The sequence below is a fragment of the Corvus kubaryi genome, unplaced genomic scaffold (genome assembly GCF_017639235.1).
Source record: "Corvus kubaryi isolate FWS band 111438036 unplaced genomic scaffold, C.kubaryi_AGA036_p1.0 37312, whole genome shotgun sequence".
Classification (NCBI taxonomy): Eukaryota; Metazoa; Chordata; class Aves; order Passeriformes; family Corvidae; genus Corvus; species Corvus kubaryi.
The window spans coordinates 742,426-769,006 of NW_024581098.1; the positions used below are offsets into that span (position 1 = coordinate 742,426).

A 26,581-nucleotide genomic window follows, 5' to 3' on the forward strand; every position below is an offset into this window, starting at 1 on the left:
TGTACTGTGCTTTTTGTGGTCTGAAATATACACGCTCCTCCTGTGTGTATTTTGCCTCTCCACATTTGCTCGGATGTGAAAATGAAATTTGTTTCTCTCTGCTGTGCTGACTAGCTTTGCAAGCAAAAAAGGTATATAAGTTCCTCATAACATTAAACTCAGTTGTTAACTAAAACACAATTTAGTTAACTCTCTAGTTTGTATGTGCTCTTCCTGGACTCGGGCTAAATTTGCACTCATGGGGTTTGAATATTTATTAGTGGATATGACGACCTCTTTTGCAATGGTTGGTTAAGCTTGTTTATGTAACCAGCTTTGATCAATGCAATATATTTTATTGCCCAAAGCATGTATTTTACATTCTATCAGTAGGCATTATTTCTAAGAATGTCTTAAAATAGTTGGTTAAATCTGATTTGAGTGTTCTGTCTTGCTTAATGTGCTTGACAACCAGCTTGGGTTTAGACTTTGTAAAAAAGCAAAAGCATTGTGTTGTAGGCTATCCTAATAACACCAGCTAACCAATTCATTACATTAAACTGACTGGGGAGGTAATGCTATACTCCCTTCATTTAAATGGCATTGATTTTGTTCATTAAATGATTTGTGAGATGTAGGGTATCTGCTGTCAATCATAGACCTGCAAGTGGGAATAAATTATTAAAGTTATGATCTTTTTCCTATGAGAAATGATATAAATGCTGCTTTTTTAGAGTTTGCTTTTTAACAGTGTATGTTCAGAAATACTTGCAAATGTGTTTTCAAGGAAAAAAAAGTCAACGTCTTTAGAACAGATTAAATTCTTTCATTATATCTAATTTTATATTACTTTGTTGGAGTTTGGGGTTGAGGAGGTCTGTTCTGGCACTGTATAAATTATTCATGAGGGGATGGGAAGAATATGCGCAGCTCTTGGAGAATAAATTCCTTGAACGTAAAGGAAAACGAAGTTTTTCTATGTTGAATATTTTTTGTGTGATGGTGGCAACCGTAACAAATGAGCTGGAAATAGTATGATGACACTTGAACTTTGAGAGACAAGAACTGTTTAGTAAATAATTTATAGAGCAAGCTTTTCTAGTCAGCTTATGCATGGAAACGTGGCTTTTCTGCAAAAGGGAAAATATTATTAAAATAGAAGAAGTTTTGTTACAGACTGGTTTTTTTTAGGCAGAAAATTGCTTAGCATTTAAAGTTTCTTGCATAGCTTTTTATGTATAAACATTTCACTCAACTTATATTAATGCCCTTCAGAAAACATTCTTTTTTCCTACTAGCAGCATGGGTTAATTTTTAGCCTGTGAGTAAGTCCATTGGTAGGATTGCTTCCTAAGAGTTACTAAAAGATGTAAAATTAATTTTTTTTCAAGTTGTTGAGGACATCAAACTAATTACAGATGTTTACTATCAATTAGAGTGCTTTGTTTGGGAAACTTCCTAAAAGAACAAGTCCAAAACATTGTGTTAAAATTGATTACAAATTGGATGCCAAGTAGACCTAAATTTCTACAGCTGTTCACAAATATATACAGGGCAGGCACTGGTTGGTTTGCATAACCTTCCTCACTCTGTGTCCTTTAATCTTTGTGCCTAATTGTGACACTTAGGAGAAATATCTTTTGAGAAAATGTAGTAATTGTCTTTCTGTAGTCACCAGATTATATCTGGACTTTATTAATAAAGTACCAGAACTGTGGTAGCACTTTCTGTGATGCAGGTGTATCCAAGAAAGAGTTGAAATAAAATGTGCTTTCACTCACCTTATGGCTGAGTAGCAGCTTTCATCCTTCTCTGTTCTGCCCCCATGGTAAAAAGAATGGTTTCTTTTGCCCAGTGAAAGATGGAGTGCAAGAACTAGATCCAAAAATGCATCTATTCTATTCTTGCCTTATGTTGGTTACCCAAATCCAAAAATAAAACTTTCCAGTGCTGTTCTTTGGATGCACCTCTGTTCAACAGTTGCTGTGGGTTTCACAGCTCTCTGAAATTGCCCTCCTCTGTCGGAGAGGATGCAAAGGTGGGGCTGCGACTGTCTCTTATTTCTCCAGCTGGCTGGTTTGTCTACTGGTCTGCAGTTGTGCTATGACTGACCTAGTACCTTGGGATGTTTTATGTACTGAAACGTGTCAGCAGAACTGGTGATGAATCCCTCCCATTTAAGAATAGCAGGTTTGGTTATTACCTTTATGGACACTTGAATTCTCTCAGATGGAACAGCGTTGTCCTACAATTTAAGGTAGTTTGTACACTATTCTAATAGAAAGGGGAGGCCACATGCCTTTTAAAGTGTGTGTGTGTTTAGTTCTTTAAGGATCCAGTCTTCTCTAAGCAAGGCTAGAGGATTTTGCTGCTCAGAAAACACAACTTCTGGATCCTTCATTAGAAGACATTTTCTCATATATAATACATTTCCTCATATATTCTGTTATCTCGTTCAGGAGAAAGTACGAGTTTTAAAATACCTTGTACTGAATGGTTCTTTTTTACTGTCACTAAGCAGAAGGGAAATATGTGCCTAGTGATCTTGGCTTTTGTGAATCCAAGGAAGTGCCTAGTTTTTATCCAGAGTTCAGGATTCTGCTTGTGATCACATACATGAATTTTAAATTGAAACTCACGACCCTTACCAGACTAGACAGAACTTAATTCGTCAACATGAAGTCTTCATTCTGTAAAATGTGGTTGTATTACCTTTCAAACACATGCCTCTGGAAATAGATCTTGAAATAGTAGTCATTCATATAAACAAACCTGAGGAGTTTCACTTCTTTTAAGCACGATTTTATACAACTGTATATTAGCTTCTGTTTCACTAGATCATCACTACTCTTGAATTGTTTTACCATTTCAAAGGGTTTGGGATTAATTGAGTTACAATATTAGTATAGAAAATCTTTCATAATGTCATTGAAATGATACTCATACCTTTTATGGCAGAAGACACGTTCTTAAGTACTGCTTACAGCAAAGTTGTTTAAAAATTACTTAACATTGTGATATAATAGCCTTTCTCATCACTTTAACTTTTTTCTGATATCCTTTGTAATCAGAAACTGCCTAAGTACATGATGGTTGTGTGATGAATTTTAGTCTAACTTTATATGATACCACCCTTCAGAATATAGATATATGATTTTTTTCTCCATTTGTACTGTGCTAATGACTTTGGAATTTAAAGGTCACTGTAAAGCACAATATGTTGGCTGAAGGAGCCCATGCAATTTTAATAGTGCTTAGCAGGCTGGTGAAAAGAGCAGTCTTTAACAGTATGCATGTTCTGTGGGAGTTACTGCTTTATGATGTGCAGACATTGAAGGAAGAATGCCAGTGGACTGGAAAGTTGTTAGAGCTAAATGATATCCTGCAGTTCGATAAATGCCAAGGCAAACCAACCGTGCTCATTTGCAACCTAGGATAAATTGATTTTGTGATAATTTCTTACATGATTAAATAATATCTTATGTCAGTATGATTATTTTCTCCTGCTATTCGTGTAACAGCTTGTCTATGGAAACTTTTCCTTTTCAGTGCAATTTGCTTTTGCCCTGAGAAGTTTATGCACCATGAGCAAGTATACAGTAATGAAATGTAATTAAAAATTAGTCGTCTGTATAGGTGGGTTTTTGTTTTCTTCTTTCCACCACCCCTCCCCCCCATCTCCATGCCATCAATTAAATTCAGCATTAACCAGCCTCAAAATAGCAAGATACTTAGGGGAGTGGGTTGTTTGGGTTTTTAGGAGTTAACTCTCAGGATATCTAGGGATCAGCATTCTGCCATCGGTGGTGGGTATAAGCTTAGGTGTGAAGCATAGTATTAAGATTTGTTAAGATATTTCAGGAAAGAATGCACATTGCAAGTGTCAACATATTGTAATGCAGAAGTAAAATAAAAATTGCCTAGAGAATGCTAATTGCTTAGAAGTTGTGGCACATGGAAAATAAGCTTAGAAATTATTACTTTCTTCTTTTAATAATGTTAACCATAAAACCGCCCAAACCAATATAATTTTCTCTCCCCTCTAACTTCATATTTTTTCTTTCTTTTTCTTGTAGAATAATAGAATATATTGTTTGATATAAATTATGAGTGTTTGGTCTGTCTTCCAGCTTTTAATGAAATATCTTTGCAGGGAAGAGAGATAAATTAAATCCTCCATTTTGTGAGATGACATGCTTCAAATTTTTTTTTTTGATGTGTGCATATGATCTTTCTACAAGCTGAATTTGACCTAGTTAAACTTAATTTGTCAACTTAGAGGTTTAGGGCACTCTCACCCACCCCAGTTATAACAAGTACAGCATCATGTGTTTGACTGCAAGCTCCCATGAGTGCTGCCTTTTGAAGATACCTGGTTTGTTTTGTTGAAATTACTACTTACCTTGTAATACTTCATGTAAACTGAAATTGTATTGGTAGTGCTTTGGGTGTGTTAAATAGAAATTCAGCTGAGGTAACCAGCATTGATAGGTTTAGCAGTGGCAAACACTAACTGAACTGTGCCTTTAGTGATATATGGAAAGATTTGCTCTTAACTCAGTCATCCAGCACTGTGCTACAGGGGGCAAAAGCACTTGGATTTGTTCTCTCTAGTTTTTTTGGCTTGCTTTTTTGTGCTGACATGTTGAATAGTGTTTTGTTGTTAGAAGGAGATGATGAAAACTGGTCATAGAATGATTTGGGTTGGAAGGTACCTTAACCTAGTACCAACCCCACTAGCAGAGACACATGCCACTAGACCATCCAACCTGGCCTTGAAGCAGCCCATAGCATTGGTAACTTACCATGTACTGGATCTTCTCCTGTGGTGCTGTGTAATGAAAAAAATCTAATCATTATGTGCTTCAAAATGTGAATGCAGTAAGGGGACAACATGTCTCCTGCCAAGTGCATTGAGGAAACAATTACACTGATCCCTGAAATTCTGTGTTGTTATTCCCATTTCCTTTTTTTAGAGAAAGTCCCCATTTTGTACTTTTCATAGTGCTGTAATTAGGCAAAGAGTAGGTTTTGGAAAGGCTACAGTACACATCACTGAACTATGCCTGTCTGGTTCTCCCTTCTACGGGTATTTTTTTTGTCCTGTTTTTCTTTTTCCAAACTATATGTGTCATTTGGCTCATTTAAATAAATACACAGGAAAAAAGTACAGTTCAGTGGAAATCCACTATAAACTCCAGAGTTTAATATAGTGGAATTGTAGTGAATCTTGTAATTTAAAAGAAAGAAGACATTAGAGTAACAGATCTACAGATAGTTTATGTGGATTCAACTTACTTTCGTCCTAGTTTTTCCTGTGATTGCTGATTTTGAGATATGACCAGGAATTAAGTGTAATGGTTTGGGTATACTGTAAATGAACGTGGTTTATTACTGGATAGAGCTGGTGCTGTTGGACAGTCTGAAATAGTGCTGTACCAGAACACAAGTTTGATCTCCTGCTTTTATTAAGTAAATTGTGTGTGTATCTGTAATGGAAACCCTACAAGATCTGTCAGGGAATGGGAGAATTTAGTATTTACAAACCCAAGGTGGCTGAAACTACTGTCCTCTTGGGAGCAAGCAGTGAAGGGTTTTACATACACCTACTAAGGGAAGAGAAGAATATGTGAGAATTCTTGTGCTTTATTTTGGAATTTGAATGCCCAGACTTGTCTTCCTCTGAAGTAAATAATTTAATTTTATGAACATCAGTAAAGGGAACTTAATGCTTTCAGCAGATTCTAGTACTAAAATAACAATTCTTTACCAAAAGATCTTTTGTAGGCAGCATTATTTCAACCAGTAACTTTCATAAGATTGCCATCCTAATTTCCATTAGTGCACTATGTATGCAATAAATATACCAAAACAAGTGGAGTGTACCTATGCCAGGTATGATGGCACTGCCTAGAGTAACCCAGTATTGACAGTAAAATTTTTACTTTGGTCACAGTGTGGGTGGGGCAACTGGTTTGGTTTTCAAGAAAATTCTAACTCCACTTAAAAATCAATTTTAGTTTTCATTCTCAGTTGGTATTTGTACCTCAGACACAGGTTGTAATAGTTTTGTGTCTGAATTGTCTGCTGTGTTTGAAAAAAGACTGCATTTTTTGAACAACATTTCTTCTTCATTCTCTTAGTTTCCTTTTGCAAAATAACACTGAATTTGATCAGAAACTGTACTCAGCTGAATGTGTCAGAGCTTTGTGCGGATTTAAATTATTCAGTCTGTAGTAAAACTTGCCTGAGTTATTTTCAGGTAAATATCTGATTAATTCTAAATTCCCTGTGGATTTCTGTAGCCCAGAGTCCCGTCTGTTTTAAAATAAATACATTTAAGAAAAAATTCTATGCTTCAGTGGATTTTTCAGACAAGGACTGAAGCAAGTCCTTATAAATAGCAGAGTTCATAAACCGTGGGTAAGAGTCTCTGTGCATTAGGGTATAAATTTGAAGCTGTGCGTCATCAAAGGTGTGTTGTGAGGGTTCCAGCATATTTCGGTTTATAACTTCTCTTACTCTGGAGTCCAGACTGACCTGCGTATTAAAATAGAAAGTCATGTAAATAATAGTGGTGAATAGTACAGGTGGAGTCTTAGTTTTGCTTTATTGGTTGAAAAAGCTGTCTTCTTAACTATTTCAGCTGGTGTCCTCCAGGACTGTAAAAATTGCTAAATATACTTAGGCAAAAAATGATTCTGTTAGAATTTGAATGGAGTAATGTCTTGAGTATGGGTAGAGAAATGTCCTCACTGAGGTACCTTATTTGAACAACACTGTCTGCAATCCCATTATTACTGAGGCCTGAGAGACCAATGGGTTATTTCCAGACCAACCTCCTGCTCTGTAGTAGAGAACATTTATAATTTTTTGTGACAGTTCATTTCCTGGAGAGTTAGTGCTGTTGTAGAGACACTGAATTTGGAGTAAGAGTATGACGCAGGCCGAAAATGTAACCTGGGAAGCTGTTGCTTAATCAAATTTCTGTTAAAAAGCAGGGTGAATTGATGTGAGCCACAGGTAGGGCTATATAATGATTCCATACAACATACAGGAATGTCTTTTTTTTTTTCCTGCAACTCTCTAGTGTCTGTAGAGAGATATTAGTATTGCAGGAACAGACTGGGTAGATTTAAACAGCATTTTTATAAGTACATAAGTATAGCTGGCACTACAAAAAATTAAATTGCAGTTTTGCAAGGGGGTTGGAAGGTTTAAAATTCCAGCCTGCTTGGCAGGATTACATTCAAACTGAACTGAGGTGTCTTTGAAACCTGACATATTTGCTAACAGCAAAGTGACAAGTAGTTTTAAAAATTTTGGGGAAGTCATTGTGTTTGTTCTATGCCGTATTTTGTCAGCTGCTCTTTGAGCAATTTGTGCTTTAAAAATAACACTTTATTTGTGGTTACTGTGCTTTTGGAGAGATGCATACACCCACTTCTGAGTGTAAGGAAAAAAGGAACCGATTTGTTCAACAAATAAAATTTAAGTTGAGCAAGGATAACGTGACCAGCCATGTATTTGTGCCTCAAACTAAAAATTCCACATCAGCATGCCAGGGTAGCATAGGAAGAGCTTCCTTACAACCAATGAAAGCAGTTTTGACCATCTCGCCTCAATGATGGGTGCCTTCTTCCCCCAAATGTCTACTTCATAGCAGTGGAATGTGCGTGTGGGAGAAGTTCTCCCTGAGTATTGCTGTAGCTTTAAACACGTGCTAGAGCTAACTGTGCAAAGCAACATCCAAGAATGTACTAGGGAAAGCAATATACCTCTTTTGGAGAAAGGATAGAAATGTAATCTTCATAAATTAGTCTTGCTTTTTCTTCAATGACGCTTTTGTTGGATTCTTGTTTTAGTTCCTCACAGGCCATCCAGAAAAGCATGTTTTCCTCGCTGAATTCTGTTCGTAGAAATTCACGGAAAGCATTTCTGCCAGCTGGAGTAAGCATCAACTTGTCAAATGATTGAGCCCAGGCATTCACTTCCTCGAGAGTAGGAGCAGGGCTTAAAGGAGGAAGAAGAGCAAAAGAAGAGAGGAATGAATGATTGTTACTGAAGCTGTTTGCAGCTGGCAGGAGGCATCCGCCATCACAGTGGTACAGAATTGTAAGGTTCACGGGGTTCTGATTCCTCACTGGAACTACGCAAGTGCAGACTCTTGTAAACACATTTATAAGATGTTTTTTGAAAGTGTGCTTATCAAAAGCTCTGATGCAGGTGATTGCCTCTGCTTTGATGCAGAAATTGCAGTTTACTGCTCAAAGTAATTGCAACAAAGAAGTACCTCTGCAAAAGCTAGTAATTTTTTCTATCCCTAATATTCCTTATTAAATTATGGCCAAAAATTGAATGAAAATACATATAAAGAAGCAATGATTCAAACACTCTGAAAGGTACCCACCTGTATATTACCATTTTACAGGTGCTTTTACAGGTGCCTGTTTGAGCATTTCTGAAAAAACTGTTGCCTGACTCTTGGGAGGATCTAAGCTCCACTTTGTATTATTTTTGTGAGGCTGAGCACTGCCAGTTAGGCTCACTGCATACATGCTGGGTGGGAACAGGATGTATTTTCTAATTATTTCAGAAAAAAGGGAAACAGTTTACAATGCTGGTTTTAATTTGTCATGTTATGAGAGTCAGGATGTACTTACATGCTGCATATAAATAAAGTAAAATATTATAGATCATTTGGTTCATTAGAAGGTAAAAAACCAGATGATTTGCAAAGTGAACGTAAATGACAAATAGATGAAAGTTATTTTCATATTTCAGGTAATTCACTGCAATTACTTAGTACGTTTTGTTGGGTTTGTTTCATTTTAGCTTGACAGAACACTTAATAAAGACCATACCTTTCCTCACAGTTTGGAATACCCTCTGCTTGGAGTTCATGAGATGTTCTCCTTGCTCTCTCTTCTTCTTGATTTCTAACAGTAAGACTGCAAAGCAGCAAACAAAATTTTAGTCAACTTGATAGAGAAAAAGTCTGAACATGCACCAGATGCTTTTCCTTCAGTACTAAAAAAAAATAAAATTCTAAAAGGACTGAAGCTACTGATAGGCACATTACCCATAGTTACATTCTGACCTTAATGTTAAAATTGTATAAACCTGGCAAACTTGAGTGTAGCTGAATGCTGTTTAATATTCTGTAATACAGATTTTCTACAGAAGGATCACAGTTCCATAGACTATCTCAAGTTGAAGGGACCCATAAGGATCATCAGGTCCAATTATATATATATATATGTATATGGGATATAAATGTATACATGCATACCCTTTGTGACATACCAAATCTATTCTCCATTGATGTCTGCACTGTGTATGCTCAGTGCAGTGTTTTAACTTAAGCTGGACCTGATGCACTGGTTTTATGCGAGTTAGATTTCAAGGTAGGTGGGTTTGGATTTGTTTGTTTGCATTTTTTTTCTCCTTGGCTATGATGAGGGCCAAGACTGTGGTTTGGAGCTGTGATACCATGTTACAGGAAGGCTGGAGTTCAGAAGCAGGACACAAGATTAAAGTGAGCTAGAGACTTCTGTATGTGATGTTGGAAGGGTTAGCATCTCTCAGAGGTCAGACGTAGATACAGCTAGATTGTGTGGTGATTGATTGCATCTTAGGAAATTGCTAATACATGCTTCAAAATGTGAGGTCTGGAGCACAAAGAGCAGATCTATCATTGCTGAGTATCATTTTGAGTATGTCTGGGTGGAAACACTTGTTTGTAGCATTACAAAAACAAAGTTTGCTGCAATCACTAGTGATTGCTGACAGCTTTTGATGTCCTGTGGAAGGGTAGCTGTTAACTCCTGCTTCTTTCATCAAATGTTAGTTAAGATCTCTCTAGTTTTTAAAAATTTCTTTTGTAGTTGTAGATGATTCATTTTCATTTGAAACTGGATTTGAAAATATAAATATTTCTTTTTAGGGAAAATGAACATTCCAGTTCATCCAGGCTATTGTAGCTTAGTGAGAAATGCATGTGCATATATGCATGCATTCATATAATCTGTCAAGATACTTAAAATATGTCAGGAAGAAAAGGTCCCAGTGAATAACCTGTTATTTATATGAAATGGGCCCTCCAGCTGAAAAAAAGCAATACAGTCGCTGTAACTTCTAGGGTAATACCAAACTTATTTTCTTCATTTCTATCTTACCTTTCTTTCCTGCTAACGTTCTAAGTTTGCTGCCTTAATCCCTAAGAATCTCATTTATCTCCAGGAAGGTTTTTTGTTAAACCAGTGGATTTTTCTGCCTGTTTTGCATTCTAAACTCTTGGCCAAGTCTTATTTGCAGTCTTACTATTTACTGGGTATCTCCTTCTCCCTCTTTGTCTACTGTTAGTCCATAATCTGCAGGGACCTGCTTTTCTCTTTGCCATGGCAGTGCATGTGTTGAAGACAAAGGAAAGCTTTCGTATTGCTAAGATGGAGAGCAGACATTGCAAACACTTTTTTTCAGCAACATCTGAACCATATGTTCAAACCAATGAGCTATCTCAATTTACCTTTTCAGAAAAAAAGAAAAAAGTAACTAGTAATGTTAGTTCATTATTCTTTTGGGTTAAATAGGTCTCAAGCCTTTACTACCCTTTTTACCAGTGGTTCTGGCCTCTATTGAATATGTAAATGATATGTATTCCTCACACACAGACAGGAAGCGTCTGAGCTATTTTTGGATTGAAGAGAACCAACAGATCCAATAGAAAGGAATACAGTCTTCATAGGATAATGCACAGAAAAGGAAAAAGACCAAAGAAATAAAAACTTCCCTAATAGAACATGCCATGCCTCAGAAAATTGCTTACAGGCAGGCTCTTTCCCTAGAAATGTACAAGTAAACAATAAAGAGACTAGTGCAATACTGTATCCTCTCAGGATCTGGAAGAGTAACAGGCTGGAGGCTTGGGTTTGACTGTAGGAATGAACACAGGCTCTGAGCATCCAGCTGAGAGACTCATTTCAGTTCATTCTAAATCTACTATTAAGAGTATGCTGAATATTGGATGTTCAGCAGCTCAGCTGCATGACTCACAGAGACTGTTATTTTTATTCCTATTCATAATTTTTCTGTTCCAAGTGCTTGGGCTATTTTGAGGAAATGGTCTATGAATGGGGAATATAAATAGCTTAATTATGGGTTTTTTTGCATTTCTTGCTACTAGAAAACAATTGTTTAAAAAAAAAAATCAGAAATTATTTTAAAGCTGAAACAAGCTGCTCTGTTTCTGAGCCTGTATTGGTTTCCCAGATGATTCTGAAATGCAAATAGGAATTTTAAGCATCGTGAAATTTGGGTAGTTTCACAAACCCTATTGGGTAAATTGGTTTCTTTGCATTGTTTGAATAGTGAGATGCACAGAAAACAAGCATCCTGGAAAATATCAGGTAAAATGGCAAAAAAAAAAAAAAAAAAGCACTTTATCAACAATTTAAAAGGTAAAATGCAAATTTTATGTACCATGACTCAGTAGATAAATGTATCTTATTTTTTTCCTTTTATGGAAAACTGTGTTTGTGTAATACAGCTCTGGACTGAGCCACTTGCAATTGCACTGGACAGCTGCTGAAATGGCTTTGGAATTTGTATGGGATGCTTTAGATGCAATAGGTGGCAAACTGATCCTGAACAGGCAGAGTATTAATGTCTCTCTAAAGTCTTCCTTAGTTTACCTCTAAGCACCTGCTGAAAAGCTTGGTAGGATCAGAGCCAGAGTTCTTGGCATCTCACAGAAAAACCCAAACCTCCAAGCAACATTTTGTCCTTGCAAAATATTCACTATTTGCATTAGGGAGGGCAGAGTTTTGTGTGTCTTGGCTTCTGATGAACTGAGTACCAATAGCAAGGAATGATCAGTCTGCTCTTCCCTTGCCTTCTGATGGTGCTCTCCAAAGCATTTGCCGCAAGGTGCTGTTGGAAAACAACATTGGTGGAATAGATTCCTAGCCCAGGCTGTAAGGCTATAATGACTACTTCCTGTCACCTCAGTGGCAGGTTCGCTTGCTCTGAAGTGTTAATGTGGTAGATAGTGAACTTCCAAGAAGCATTCCACTTGTTGTCAGTGTTTTGGCTGAACTGCTATGGCTGATTAAGACTTTTTGTTTATTTGAATGCAGGTTCTACTCTCACCCATTAAGTAACACTTTGCCCCAAACAGGTACAGGGCTTTTGAGTATGGGAAGATTTACTTCAGTTTAGAATGAAATCATTTGGATCTGGAAGACCTGGTAAGAAAGTGAAGGCGAACACATCGTTAATTTAAGGAATCAAGTGATTACTTCTCTTTTGCTTTGATTGATAAATTTTCTTCCCTAACAGGAATGGGACTTTTGTAATGGGAGTTCTTCCAAATTTTTTCTGCTTAGCTCCTCATCTTTGCAAATACCGGCAGTGTTTAGAGTTTCTGGTCCCAATGATTACCTTCATACAAGTTGCAGGTGCCATGAGTTGGCAGTACTAATTAATGACAACAGATCCAGTTACCTTCAGGGGTAAAGAACAATGCTGAGCACCTGGTTATTCATTTTCTGACCTACAAATTCTTCCACCTTCTCCTAACTCCATTTAACACCTTCGGTCCTGCTTGTCAAGTCCCAAATCTAAATCTAAAGCTGTGACATATTCTGGTATTGCTTTCAGGTTTTAGTGGGAGCCTTGGTGAAGCTCAGTGCTGAGGAAACCCTGTCCAGCACAAAACAGACTTTACACAGTATTGACAAAAAAAGTGCAATAGAGATACTGTACAGATATTTCTTTTTAAATCTGTTATTTCAATGGCAGGGGAAACAAAGAGTACACTGGAGTAGAGGGTTGTGTCTGGTAGTAGAGCATAGCTATCTATTTGTGTCCCAGATTCACAGAGTTATACAAGTGTTTTCTTTGGCTTATGTTGTCCTGTACACGAGCTATGTGTTTCTTCCTTGCTATTCTGTTCCCCAGAGGCTTGAATGAGAGGGGTTACCATGAGCAGCTGCAGCAACAGCACCAACAAAAGCAGCAGGCATTGGACCCTCGATTTCCTGTGCTGAGCTGAGCCTGTGCAGCACCTGGGGTCTCCGGGGTTGTAGCCATCTGCCGTTTGCGTATCTCTGTCCTCTCTGATCCCATGGGCTGCAAGCAACAAAGGAAGGGGGAAGTAAGAAACATCTCTCTCTTTTTTCCCTTTTGTTTGCTTTAAAAGTCTTACCCAGAAGTGCTGAAGGCCACAGCCTCAAAGGAACTGAAAAGCTAGATGCCTGATTTTCCCCCATGGAAGTTCTTAGGTGTTGAATCCTTTGGAAGATTCACTCATTTAAGTGCTGTGATGGAAGGCAAAGGGCTAATGAATTCCTCACATGGGTGGGAATACAATGAGAAGGGAATGGTGATGCAGAGAACAAAAGTGAGGGGTCTTGGAGAGCTAGAGCTCTTGGCACAGAGGTATATAAGCCTAGGAGTTGAAAAGGGTTTCCTGAGGTTTTGACTTCAAGGCCATTCCTAAAGAAAATTATACAGAATAAAAGTTGTTAGGGCCCCCTTTTTTTTCTTTTCTTTAACTTGATTAGCCAATGCACAGGCTTCATGATGCTTGAGTGAGACACCTGAGCTCTCCTGAAAATCTGGAGTATTGAGGATGTCTCAAACCTGCTGGTTCCCCTTGTAGCAAAAGGGGAAGGGCCAATGCTCATTTCTCCATTGAAGGTCTGACTGCCACAGTTTTTAAAAACATTTTTCTTTGTGGTTCTGTGTAGATGAGGAGGAAACACACTACTAGATGACAATAATTACATGGTTTTCACTGAGTCTGCCAACTGAAGACAGCAGGAAACAATTTTTGGTGGCTTGTAAAAAAACTGGTTGGTATTTTTGTACAGCTGTAGGAAGCCTTTTTGGAGATGTCAATTCATCAACACCACTTATCTGCACAATCTGCAAAATGCAAAGTCCCCTTGAAGTCCCTGTTCCTTTCTGATCTGTGTCTGAGCTTCACATTTGCTCTACAGCACTTAATAATGCTCTCCCTCTTATGCTGAAAGTTGTGCCATATGTGACAGATGTCTTTTAGAGATGAAATGCTAGTTTGTGCAAAGATGAGTATGTCTTTCTTCATTTTATTTGTATTTGATTTTTGGATACATAGCTAGTCATTCTGTGTCACGAGATCCCTTTGTGTGTGGGTTTGTTTCAGGTTCTTAAACCTTTTGAGAGGTTTACCATGACAATTGTAGGGGAATTAAAATTAGCTGCTACCAATTTTGAGTTCCTTTTTTTAAATCTATAATTTAATATCAGACTTAAACCTAATGAGATAAATACTTGGGGGTTAAAAGCTGCTTTACTTTCTAAAATGTTCATCCAGGTTTAGGAAATGCTGTTGTTTTAACTTGAGGTGGAATGTACAGATGGCATCATGGACTCGACAGAAGTGTCTGGAGAAAAAAGAAGGTTATTTTAGCAGAGTGCAGCATTACATTTCGCTGCACTTTGGCTACTGTGGTTTTTTTAATGTTGAATTTCTTTCTGTCTTATAGAGCTTAATAGTTTTTGTTTTTGTGAGAACCACCCACTCTCCCAAGAGATAAATGTATGACATGGTAGCAGAAGATGCACCTGTGTAGCAGGAGGAATCAAATACAAGAACAACAATACAGATAAAAACGGTAACCCAGTTTGAAAATCTGAAGACTCAATCGGACAAGCAATGCCTAAATGACAAGAAGTAGAAAATCAGAAAAATAACTTAGTTTCCAACCCCCCCCCCACCTTTCTTGTTTCAAAATGTGGAAGGATAACTGAAATGTAGAATGCATTTGTAGATTCAGATTTATTTTTGTCACCTTCAGCTTCACATTAATGGAATGAATAAGTATTAATTTCCTTCCAGATACCTATACTTTCTTAAATGAAGCATTTTCACATTTCATATATCTAACAGTATTTCAGGCTGCTTTGGACTGTAAACAATTATTATAGATTAGAAAAATGTAACTTGGATTCAGACACGTGCTGTTTATATATCATAATACATCCACTCTTACTTCTGAGATATTTTATGTTCACATATTCATATCTCTAATTCATATTAATAATGAGTTAGCCTGGGCTGAATACAATCCAGGGTCCATGTTATAGGATGGCAAGGTAGAGAGCTGAGCAGTGGTGCAGGTTATTCCAGAGCTGTAGGAACTCCTTTGGTGCACACAGTATTAAGACCCATAGGACAAAACTGTGTCAGGCTAGTCAGCTTCACAGAACAAGCAGTGAGTCAGTGATCTATCCTAGCACTGTTTATCTAACTTCAGAAGAGCCTTGTTTGATGTATGTTGGTATCTTTCTGCTACTTCTAGTAAATCCAGAACTTCACTGTCGGGCGTGGAAGTTTTCCATCACACTTTGTGGCCTCTTGCTGCAACCACCAGAGCTGTGTAATGAGCCTTGCCAGGCAGTTGCTGGTTTGAGTTGTGCTGTGTGCAGGAATGGGTAGTAGATTTATCAATTACTCCAGTGAATTTTATTTGTAGGAATTAACAAAATTCCTTGCTCAGTTATAGTACAGCCCACATTAGCAATGTAAGCAATTGCTTGATTGATGTGTGGATCTGTGGGAATTGAGGTGGTTATTTTTTTGCCTTCAGTAGACTTCAGGCTCCTTCAGGGCAAAAAGGAGAGGGTGTTTTTAGACCTTGTAGTAAAAAGGTCTTCTATTCATATAATTTTGCAGTTGTTAATTTGGAACATGAGATTTCCAGACCTCTCTGAAGGTGCTATGAGAATGAAAAAATTGCATGAGAACCCTCTGTACTGGATGTTCTCTGCACTTTGAGAACTGGGGTTTGCCTTCTTTGTCCCCACCATCTGGAACAGTGATGTGCCTTGTTTGAAAATGGGTTAGAGAAGGAAACACAGAGGATTAGAAAACTGGAGATGGACTGCTATCTTTTACATATTTCCTGAGGAATCCAAAAGTACTTTTAGACTACTAATGGAATTATGTAAGATACCTTTAACCAAAGGACTTCAACCCCTACCATCTCATGCTCTGTTTAAACTCAGACTGGGTACAGTTTTAGCCAATTGCTGGGTATAACATGAATAGTCAATAGGGTCTAATGTTGCTAATACTGAGTCACTGTGCAGAATCAAATCCTTGAACAGGTCAGTCAGTCAATGTCTAGATGTCAAGAGGGGTTTCTGTTGCACAGGTCCTCGTAGTGGTGGTGTTGGCTGGACCACAGGAGGCTCTGGGTTGCACGTTACTGCTCAGATCCTACACGTAGCTCTCTCATGTGCCTTGGGACCGCTCCAGCACATGCATGATCCATCCCTGGTGATTGTCTGGAGCTGCAAAACATCTTCTGCCTCCCTAAATTGTGTACATGAGTCTACCCTGCATCATCATTTCTGCATCTGCAGAAAGTTTCTTCTGACTACAGACAAGTGGCTGGCCACTTACAAGTCTCCTCTGACTATCTGCAGTCTATGCAGAATTGGGTTGATTTTGTAGCTTTGGAGTCTCTGGATATTCTCCACCCTGGATGTTAATCAGCACATTGGAACATAAAGAAACTTGTCTAGGCACAGTGGGTCCTGCCTGGAGGAATGCACAGAACCATCCAAGTTCTGCATGGAGAGTGCCAATTAGTCAAATGCTTAAATGAGAAAGGGGAGTAGGAGTTGAGGTGATCAGCTTGTCTCCAGCTGGTTCACTGTTTCAAGTCAATCTAACATAGCATCTCTGCAGATGCCTAGGTGCATAGTTTCTGGATCTCCCAAGGAAAAGAGATGTCCTTCTCTATGTAATGGTAACAAGAAATTTAGTCCATTATAAAATTGTCCTGAAATAGCAATGAAACAAAAACAGAGGAAAATTAATGGCACATGTTCTTGCTTCTTATTCCGCAAGATAGCATCTATGAATCATATAAAAAGTATGTGTTCATATTATTGAATGCTAATAAGTAATTAAAAAAAAGGCCCAAGGATTTAAGCAAGCATCTGAGATGCTAGTTTTGGCAATAGTGGCAAAACCACTGTATGCCTTGAGTAATGTTGAGGTGGTGAAATAAGAATGTCTGCCATACCTTTTCCACTCCAAAGCATACCTATCTGACATTCAGATTATGAACCATTTCTCTATGTAACCTTATAAACACAAAGGAGTGTAAAGGTCAGGAGTGAAAATTATTTCCCTGGTTAGAAACACTTCAGGTGATATTTGGCTTAGTTGTAACATTTATAGTATTTGCTAATTTCTCAGCAGAAAGGTGGGCTACCAAGAAAAAAGCATTCCCAAAGGAGGAATATTTAAAATCTAAGCCACAAATGTCAATTTAAAAAACAAAACAAAACCCCAACCAAATTTTAAAAAAACCCCAAACCCAGGAATATGCAGAAGATTGTAGACAAAACTTTATACTTTTATCCCCACTTTATGCTAAAACACAGTGACATTTTCTCAGCTCAAAGTTCAAAGATTCTATTACTTAATTACTTAGACATAATGTTTCCTCCTTGTACACATTACAATCAGGCAGGTGTGCAAGCCTTCAGCTTCTCCTTGGGGCCGATTTGCATGGCCACAGCATGAAGCTTTCCCAGTAACTCCACAGCCTGAGAAGCGTTGTGCTGTAACACTGGCTGACAGCCACTTGGACTGAGTGCACAGATGTGGATCATATAGTCCAGTTATTTTACAGTAAATACTTCAGGCCTGATCCAAACTCCACTAAAGCAATGAAAGCCACCCCTTGGTGTCAGCGAGCTTTAGGTGAGGTTATGTAAGTCTCACAATTGCTGCTTTATCTTTGGTTCCTCCCAGCAGTGATAACCAGTGAGTTGGAAGAGATTCTGTTCTTATCTACTAATGTCATAAGAGGCTTGAAACTGGGGTCAAATTCCAAATAAATCTCTAAATCTATATTTTAACAATTCAGATATATTTGGGGCTGCAACAAACTCCCACTGAAGCCTGTGGCAGTTCATTGACAACTCAAATATGAACAGGAAATTTGATGCTCGTGCTTCTTCCTTTTCATTGACAAATGTGACAAGCAGGCTTTCTGCATCAAGCAGTGTGCTATTTTAGACAGAGAAGAATTCTAATATATGTTAATGAACTCGCCCACACATATGCACATGCTTTAGGCATAGTTGTCAGATTGCCCACTTAGTAGGTCCTCGAAAGTTATTTTCTATTATTGGGAGATTTGGCATATTGTAGTAGGGTGGCTGAAATGGTTGAGAGTTCGTGACTGCAAGACAGAGGTTAGCAGAAAGGAAGCTGGCAGCATATGGAATAAGCCAGCTTTTTACGTCACTGCTGTGCCCAAGTCTGTTAAAGGCTAAAGTGGATAAGGTTGCAAGTGAAAGTGTTATCATATAACTAAGAAATTTGGGACACTTATGTCAAATGGCCAGAAACAGAGTGCCTTTGCCTGTTTTGCTTAATTTTTTTTTTTTCCAGAGGAGCAGCAGCTCAGAAGAGCCAAGTTCATCTATCCACCTTAAAGCATTGTTTTACATTTCAAAAGGAATGGCTGGAAGTGTATCACACCCACATAGTAACTGGTAATGGTGCCTTGATCGTGTCACCTGTAACGGGTATTTTTCTACCAATGCCTTCGATGTCTTCTGCTCCTTTTCCTTTGGTGTTCAGTTCTGCCCAGTTGGCCACTGCAAAAAACTTCCTGCACTAAAGTCTTTCTCTGAGAAAAATCTGACTTTCTTGTTAAAAACCTAGTTACTTGGGGCTTCAGCGGAATTTTTGTGGGGTTTTTTTTTGTTTGTTTGGTTTTTTGTTTGTTGTTTTGTTTTGTTTTGTTTTTAGAGAGATGCCCTATATCCTCTGGAGAAAGAATTTTTAGTTTGGATTTTATCACAAGAGACTTCATTGAAAATGTTACTCTAATTTGTAATTAGCAGGGTCACTGTCATTATTTCTCCTGTAATAAGGGAAAGACATGAGAGAATTCTTTACCACTTTCATAGAAAAAGCAACCTGTTGTTTCCGTCCAGCTGATTATGTGGATGCTGTGACAGTGGAGCAGTATGAATATAAGTATGAATACAAGTATGGATATAACTTCATCCCATGCTGAGTCCTTCACAAACTAGGTCACTGCAAACTGCAATTAAGTTAAATCAGTGTCAAGATCTTGTCCTCTGCCCAGCACAAGCTGTCAGCATCCCTTGCCTTGTCTTCTGTGGCAGCTGGGGTCGGCCTGGGTGGAGGTATGTCAGTCACACTGACTGATCAGCTCTCTTGGAAGCAAAAAAACTCACAGTCTTCTCCAACCTTGGGATTTTTACCACTGCTTCAACCCTGCTTTTGCTGGCTCTGATGTCAGAGGAAGTACCTGCTTCTAGTTATTTTTATGCAGCTTGTTTTGAGAAACAATAAAATTTTAAAAAACCATTCATCCTAGTATTTTACAAACCTCTCTACTATGCAGTGAAACTGGTGCCTGTAGCAGTTTACTCTGCTCACTCCCATTATCTCCTCCTGAGCGCTTGGTTGCATTGTGCTTAATTATGAATGGCCTCCAAAAAGCCCATTTTACTGTACTATGAAGTGACTCATATCACACAGAAGCTCTGACAACTCGCACTGGGTACTGGAGGCACATGGCGCTGTATTAGTCAGTGACTCATTTCACATTGTACTCGGTGCTGAGATCTGACTCATATTGAACTGTGCGAGAAGCTGACTGACATTGCCCTGGTCTGAAAGCTGGTTTGAATCGGGATGACTCACCCTGGAGTGCGTTACGCGGTGATTCACACACTGTTTCCTATTGATTCCGATTGTCGCGCTTCACTTCGGATTGTACTACACTGGCATCTGGCTGCTCTGCAGGGCAGGCACTGTGATAGCAACCCTCTGCCTGGGGAGCTCGGCTGTAGTGCCAACCGGCAGTGTCAGCCAGGAGGAGTAGTACCAAAGTGAATTTAAGGCTGAAGGAGGGTCAGAGTTTGGCTCAGCACACATTCACGTTGGCCATGACACCTCCTGGGCTTCCTTGCTTCACCTGGCTCTGACAAGTTTTGAAAACAGCAAGTGAGGAGTAATGAACCTCTAGCTAAGAATCCTCTTCCTTCTGAATGCCAGATCTCCAGAGTATTTCCAAGACTTTGTCACTTTTCTTAGTGACAAAAAGATGGGATGAATTTCTCTAAGTGACTGAGTACTGATAGTTGCTTAAACGCTTCGAATTCATCAACGTCTGACCTGAGCTCCAAGAGACACAGGCACCCTATAGTCTGAAAACTCCTCCCTGGTATTTCAAGCTCAGTCCTCAGACATCACTACTCACTCTGAAATATGCTCACTGTTCTAAGTAAGGGGTAGCAGGTGTGTAACAGCTGAGGTGACGCTTCCATGATTAAGTATTTGGGACCCAGAGTAAAGATACCAAAATAGGTATTGGTGTGAGGAGTAGAAAAAAATTGAAGGGGAAATAAAGTAACAGTTCTCTTACCTTTGAACATTTTATAAAACGTAGTGCTAGTTTTACATTCAGTTGGCTCTGAGTTTAGAGAGACACTCCTAATTTTAACACGACGTTCCTAATTTTAGGAACCACAACTAGGAATCTCCTAGCAGATACTGATTCTGGTGTTCTGTAATACAGCAGTGGTAGTGTTTACTGTTTCTGGTCCTGTAATACAGCAGTGGTAGTAGCTACCTCCACAGACCATAGCTCTGCAGAGTGCTGGCCCGGGTGCTGACATTCTGTGTGTGCAACAGAGGTACAAGGAGACTCCTTGCTATTACGTCATAGCGACAAGTGCCCTAGGAAAAGTTGTCATTTTACATTTTTCAACAGCAAAAATGAAATAATCGAACGCTTGCATCAAGTAAATTACACCGGTATTAAATTACTGTAGGTCCTTACTGGAGTGTACAAGGATAATCTTATTTCACTTTCTGCATTTATGTCAGACTTTCGTTACCTGCTTTTTCTTACCCACTGACATTACCTAATGACAGAGCTCAGGAAGCTCAGGAAGCATCTCCTCTCAGGATGCTTGATGAGGCAGGCTGATACTGGAAGACTCTCTATGGAAGCGCTCGCCTGTTGCTGCTTATCTCCCTAACCTGGCAGGGAAGCCCCGGTCTCCGAGAACAGGCGCACCGCGGGATCCCCTTCACGGTGGGGCGGGGGCACGGATGCTGCCTTATCTTCGGTCGCACTCGTGAGACGAGGCAGAAGGGCCCCTGAGCGCATGGCGAGGTGTTACCTGCGCTGAGGCCGGGGAAGTGGCGCGGCCCGGGGTGCGATCCCGCCCCAGAGAGGGACCCTGACCCCGCTCGCCTAGCCGAGGTCAGCCGGGTGCTACCCGGGCTCTGCGCTGGGAGCCCCTGGGGAGGGACGTGGCGGTGCGAGCCCGAGCGCCGGGCGCTCCCGGCTTGCATCTCCCGACCCTCCGGAAGACCGGGGAAGCGCCTTTTTCGCCCAGTCCCTCCCATTCCTCCTGGGGAGGGCGGCCACAGCCGCTGTCCCGCCCCGGCCGCGGGGGACACCGCCGGCAGCGCCGCCCGTCCCGTCCCGTCCCGTCCCGTCCCGTCCCGTCCCGCTGCACCCGGGGCGGCTCCAGCTGCGGCACGAGGGTCGTGGTTGCCGGCGACGAGTCCGCGCCTGCCCGGAGCGCGGGCTGTGGTGCCCGGCTGCTGCCGAGCGGGACCGAGCGCTACTTACGGTGTCGGCGGCGGGGCCCCCCTGGGCGTCCTCGCACGCTTCCCCTCCGGTCCCGGCGGGCTGGGCGACCGGGAACGGTGGCTCGCCAGCCCCACGCATGCGCCCGACCCCCGCGGGCTCGTCTCACGGTGCGGCCGCGGGTGGGTTCGCTCGCCGTGGCCGGAGCCGGAGGGAGCGAGGCCGGCAGCCCGCGCTCCCCGCCCCCGCACGGCCCGACGGGGTGGGCTGGCGCCGGGCCGCCCCTGGCGAGGCGAACACCGGGGGCCGCTACGGCTCAGGGCCGGTTCGCAAAGGGATTAAATGCGGCAGCGCCCGCACCGCGGCGGCGGACCGGGGAAGGCGCGGGGGGAGCCATGGGACCGGCGCCGCAGGGAGAAATGCCGGAGAGACCGGCGTGAGAGCGTGTGAGTGGAGCGTGTGTGAGAAGTGCGTGCGTGTGTGTGTGTGTGTGTGTGCGCTGATGGGAGGGAGTGGGAAGGGCTTGGAGAGGCGGCGGTGCCGCCGCGGGGCTCCGTACTGGTGCTTCAGTGTTCACGGACGCCTTAGAGGAGAGCCGGGCTTGTCAACGCAGCTCTGGAACACGCTCGCATTTTTAGCAACTGCAGGGATACACGTCTTCCCTCCCCTAGCCGCCTCCTGCCTTCCAGCGGCGCAGGGCTCGCCGCCGCCCGGCTCTCTCGGGCTCGCTCTCCCGTTCAGCGGGGCAGGTGTGACACGGCTGCGGCAGCCGCGCAGCGCGGCTCCGGGCAAGGCGTGTGCCGGGGGCCGCGGGGCTGGGCGCTCACCCCGCTCCTCCGGGCTGACCCTCAGCAGCGGCGCCCTTAGAAACACCGCCACGTTTAAGGGATTCTCTCACCGATAATGATCTGCCGCCTCCACCCCACGGCAGTCCCAGACGTCGTCTGCCGGGGCAAGGGTTAACGGGACAACTGCGGCTGGCTAGTGCCTCCGCCGTTCCCGAGCAGACCGACCCTGTCTTCCCGTGAAATCCAGACTGAACGGGTGCGTGAACGCTCTGGGCGTTCCCGGTTCCCGGTTCCCGGAGCTGGGCACGCGGTTGCCGTCGGGGCTGTTCCCTTCCCGCCCGCGCACCGGGTGCGGAGCCGGGCGGCTGCAGGAGCCGCCTTGCTGGAGCCAGCGGACCCGGGAGCGCTGGGGATGGCAGGTGGGGACGGGCGGGCTTCGCCCGTGGCACCCGGGAGCTTTGCCGCGGGAGCTCGCCCTGCGCCCCCGAGATTCCCACGCCGGTGCCGGCTGAGGGCACGTGGGCGGACTTCTGTGCGGGGAGTAGGAGGAGGAGAAGGAGGTGGACGCGGCCCCACGAGCGGTACTCACGGTGCTGGGAGGCTCGGGGGCAGCGCGGGGCTGCGGCGGCGCGGCTCCGTGGCACGCCGGGCATCTCCGGCGCTCCGGGGGGAGGCGGCTGGGCGGCGGCGGGGCCGGGGCGGGGGCCGGAGGCGGCTCAGCCCAGCGGCCCCGCAGCAGGGCGGCGAGCGGGCAGCGGGCGGGCGCCCCGCTCCCGGCCAGCAATGCCGCCAAGCCCGCGGGACAGAAGCGGGGCTCCGGGGCGTCTCGACGGGGCGCCGAGACGAAGCGCGGGCAAGGCCGGCGGGCAGGGAGCTGCGGTCGCAGGAAGGGGCTGGAGAGCAGAGCTGACAGCGAGGCGAGGAGCCTGGCAGGCCTCGGAGTCTGCGGCGAGCGGGGGAGGTGTGGGAGCGGAGGGACGGGGCGGGAAGAGAGAAAGAGAGAGAGAGAAACACAAAGTGAGCATCACCGAGGGGGCAGGCGGGGACCCCGCACAGCCCAGCAGTGCTAAGATGAGGGTTGGAGTGGCGGCAGCCGTGAACCCATACCGGCTGCCCTCGCACCACCTCTTGCCCCCATGTACGCTCTGTCTTTAACTTTTCCGAGCCGGTCCTTTAGGTGAGGGCTGGAGGACGCCTCTCGTACCCCGCCAGTGCCCATTGGGGTTCGGGGCTGGCCATAGTGACAGAGGAGCACGGGGACGAATTTAGCCACTTACAACCTACACCGAAGAGCACCCCCGGAAAATCCCCACCCGAAAAGCCAGCCGCAGACGACGGACGGAGCTGCAGCGGCGGCGAGGAGCGGAGAGCAGAGCCACTGCCGCCCGGACCTGTCCAGGGTCCTGAACCTGGCCCGCCGCCCCCCGCCGTGGCCTGGAAGCTCGGCGGGCCGGCCGCGGTCTGCGGGCGTCAGGGAAGTGTGACATTGCCCTTCCTTGCTGAATGCCATTGTCCTGCAAAGAAGGAGCCACCTTGATGGAGCATGGACCCCGAGCAGGAGCGGAAAAAATCACCGCTCTGCTTCCCTTTTCTCTAGCAATGATTTCTACCTGTTTTTGTTTGGGGCTTCACTATTTCATCAAGGTTCAGCCCACCCCAAAACACTGTCCCTATTTCTGGCCTACAACCAGATATCAAAGAGACAGAGTGGAGCCTACACAGTGTGAAGAAAGCCCTTCCCACAGTGATGGCACTGCCCCTGAAGGCCAAAGGCACTGCTACAGCAATGGGAGAACACAGCTGTGGTACCATTGATGCCAGGGGAAGGTGCTCGTTAGAGCTGAAACCAGCGGGGAAAGCTGCCATTCCTACACAGAAGGAGAGCTTGCTGTTGCTTAGCAGCAGAGAGTTCCCCTAGGTCTGTTTGGAGAGGTGAACTACCGCAGAAACTGGACAATGTTCCCAGGAGAGCAGAAAAACCAGAAAGGTTGATTCTCACCCCACAACCCCACTCTGAGTATTGCTCCTGCCCGGTGGCAAGGAGCCTTCTGCAAATCTCTGCCCTTTTGGTTGTGGCAGAAAGCATAGAACTGATGCTGAACAGATTTCCGTGCCAAACTACAATTGCCAAGGCCCAGACAGGACCTATGGTGTTACAGGTTTGACAAGTAGGATTAAATGACACTGCCTCACTCCCTGGCAGAGAAAAGGGAACAAAGTCTCAGTAAGTGTACTGAGGTGGTTGTTTATGTGGCTTAAGACCAAGCCCAAAACATCTGTTAACACCACTGGCCTTTGAATTCAGCTCTTGGTCACTCTACCAGGAGAGGCAGTCACTTCTCAGACTGGTGAGTAAGTGTGACTCCCCTAAGACCTCTCTAGACTACAGTCCCAGGTGGCTTTCTAAATCTTAGCAGGAATGCTTGATCAAGTTCAGGTTTAAAATGCTGGCAGAGTGTAATCCCTTTGGAAGGTATGTTCTTGCTCCATCATCCTTTCCATTTGTCTCAGGAGAGTCATGATCTGTTGTTCCTGCCCATGGCAGGGGGTTTGGAATGAGATGATCTTTAAGGTCCCTTCCAACGCAAACCATTCTATGGTTCTAACACCTTATTAAAGAAGGCTATCTTTTTTTCAGAATCCATGATGCATAGTGATGGCGGGTAGTATTGTATAAAAATATGGTATTTATGCTCCCTAGCATAAATGCTGTTGGATAAACAAAGCCACCATAGCTAACTATCTTCCGGTGACTGGTGTTGTAGGCAACTGTGTCTCGCTCTGCAGGCAGGTACCTCTGCATCACTGCATGTGTACACAACCACATCCTGAAACAGCTGAATGGTGTGGAGGCATAAAGTCCTCTCAAAACTGTTAACATAGTCATCTTCTTCTCCTTCCTCCCTGAATGATGGATGCAGGCTGATGTTCAGCTGCATAACACAGAACTGCATAAACAAGGGCTTGGACTTTGACAAAATGGGGTTTAGAGTTGAGACAGCTGAGAGACACAGACTGAAACCCTTTCTGTCTCTAAAGGAATGTGAGCATACAGTTCTCATGCATGAAAGAAATTCCCTCAATCATCAGAGCAGCTTGCTCTGCATGTGTCTCTGTGACCTTACTCTTGGTCCCCTCTACTGCTCTACTTTGTTCAGGTTAAGTCAGCTTCACTGGGACAGAGAGAAAGCAAAATGTCAATCTAGCAAGGCATGGGAGTGTTTCATCTTGCTCTTGTTTCTCTTTCAAAAAATACATTATGGAAAACTGAGAGCTTACACATGAACTGTGTATTTAATATAATTATCCCATATAGTGACACCTTTTTTTTTGTAACATACAAGGTAAATAATAAATCAGGACCCGGTTTCCATATTGATATTATCTACCAGTATATCAGGCAGTAGAAAACCAACCTCCACCCTTTACTGGACTTTCCTGAAGATTTGTCATTCGACTACATAAGCTCTTGATAAACTTTTAGAAGAAAATTCTATCCAGCATGCAGTAGTTTTCTTTTATTCTAGATCAGAACGGGATGGCTTTATATGAGGGTTGCTACTTAATATTGGCCCTTTATATGTTTCTTAGACTCCACTCTCCTTTCTGCAAACTTGTCCAGTTAACATGTTTTCCTAATTTTGCCTTTGTGGAAATGAAGAAATCGGTTATTGTTTTTATTTATTTTATTTTTTAGTGAAAACTTGTATGGCACCTTTTTTTTTTCTTTTAAATTTGTTCTCACTGTTCAGAACAGGTGATAAGAAAGATAATACAGAACATGTATCTGCATTACAATAACATTGTATTCCATCATTCCTGCAGTCACATGTCAGTGAGTGACATAATGCACATTATCAGCTCTTTTGGGGCCTGTTTGGCTTTAAGGTGTGAAGGCTGAATGCTGGTCTCATACCTGAACTTCTGCTCCCTGCCCAAGGAGAGGTCATACACATTTGTATGGCAGCTTTTGTGTGCTAGTCTATTTCAGTGTTTCCTGCTCCCTTAAATTGTTACAAAGAGAGTTTCTAGACCATTGAATGGAGCTGATTCATAGCAAATTCGGGAGCAATTCAAACAGAGAGTAAGAAGCCACATTTTACCTTTTTCGTTGACATTAAAGTGCACTTGTTACAAATCATTTTGAAGACTGATAGA

General features: G+C 42.7%; 1 protein-coding gene across 4 annotated transcripts in view; it reads right to left on the bottom strand.

Moving 5' to 3' along the window:
• Positions 1-5,607: 5,607 nt before the first annotated feature.
• The window catches only part of RGS20 (regulator of G protein signaling 20), a 35,444-nt gene continuing 14,470 nt past the window's right edge, over positions 5,608-26,581 (bottom strand). The window contains exons 1-5 of one of the 4 annotated variants that reach the window (XM_042029010.1): positions 23,013-23,111; positions 12,962-13,110; positions 8,844-8,930; positions 7,758-7,992; positions 5,608-6,519 (exon numbers count right to left, since the gene is read on the bottom strand). In XM_042029010.1, coding sequence (XP_041884944.1) covers positions 6,331-6,519; positions 7,758-7,992; positions 8,844-8,930; positions 12,962-13,107 — 657 coding nt within the window. In that variant the 5' untranslated portion in view covers positions 13,108-13,110; positions 23,013-23,111 and the 3' untranslated portion in view covers positions 5,608-6,330. Of the gene's footprint in view, positions 6,520-7,757; positions 7,993-8,843; positions 8,931-12,961; positions 13,111-21,677; positions 22,235-22,533; positions 22,939-23,012; positions 23,112-26,581 lie in introns of those variants that run through there. The other 3 variants (XM_042029011.1, XM_042029009.1, XM_042029008.1) reach the window with 3 other exon arrangements.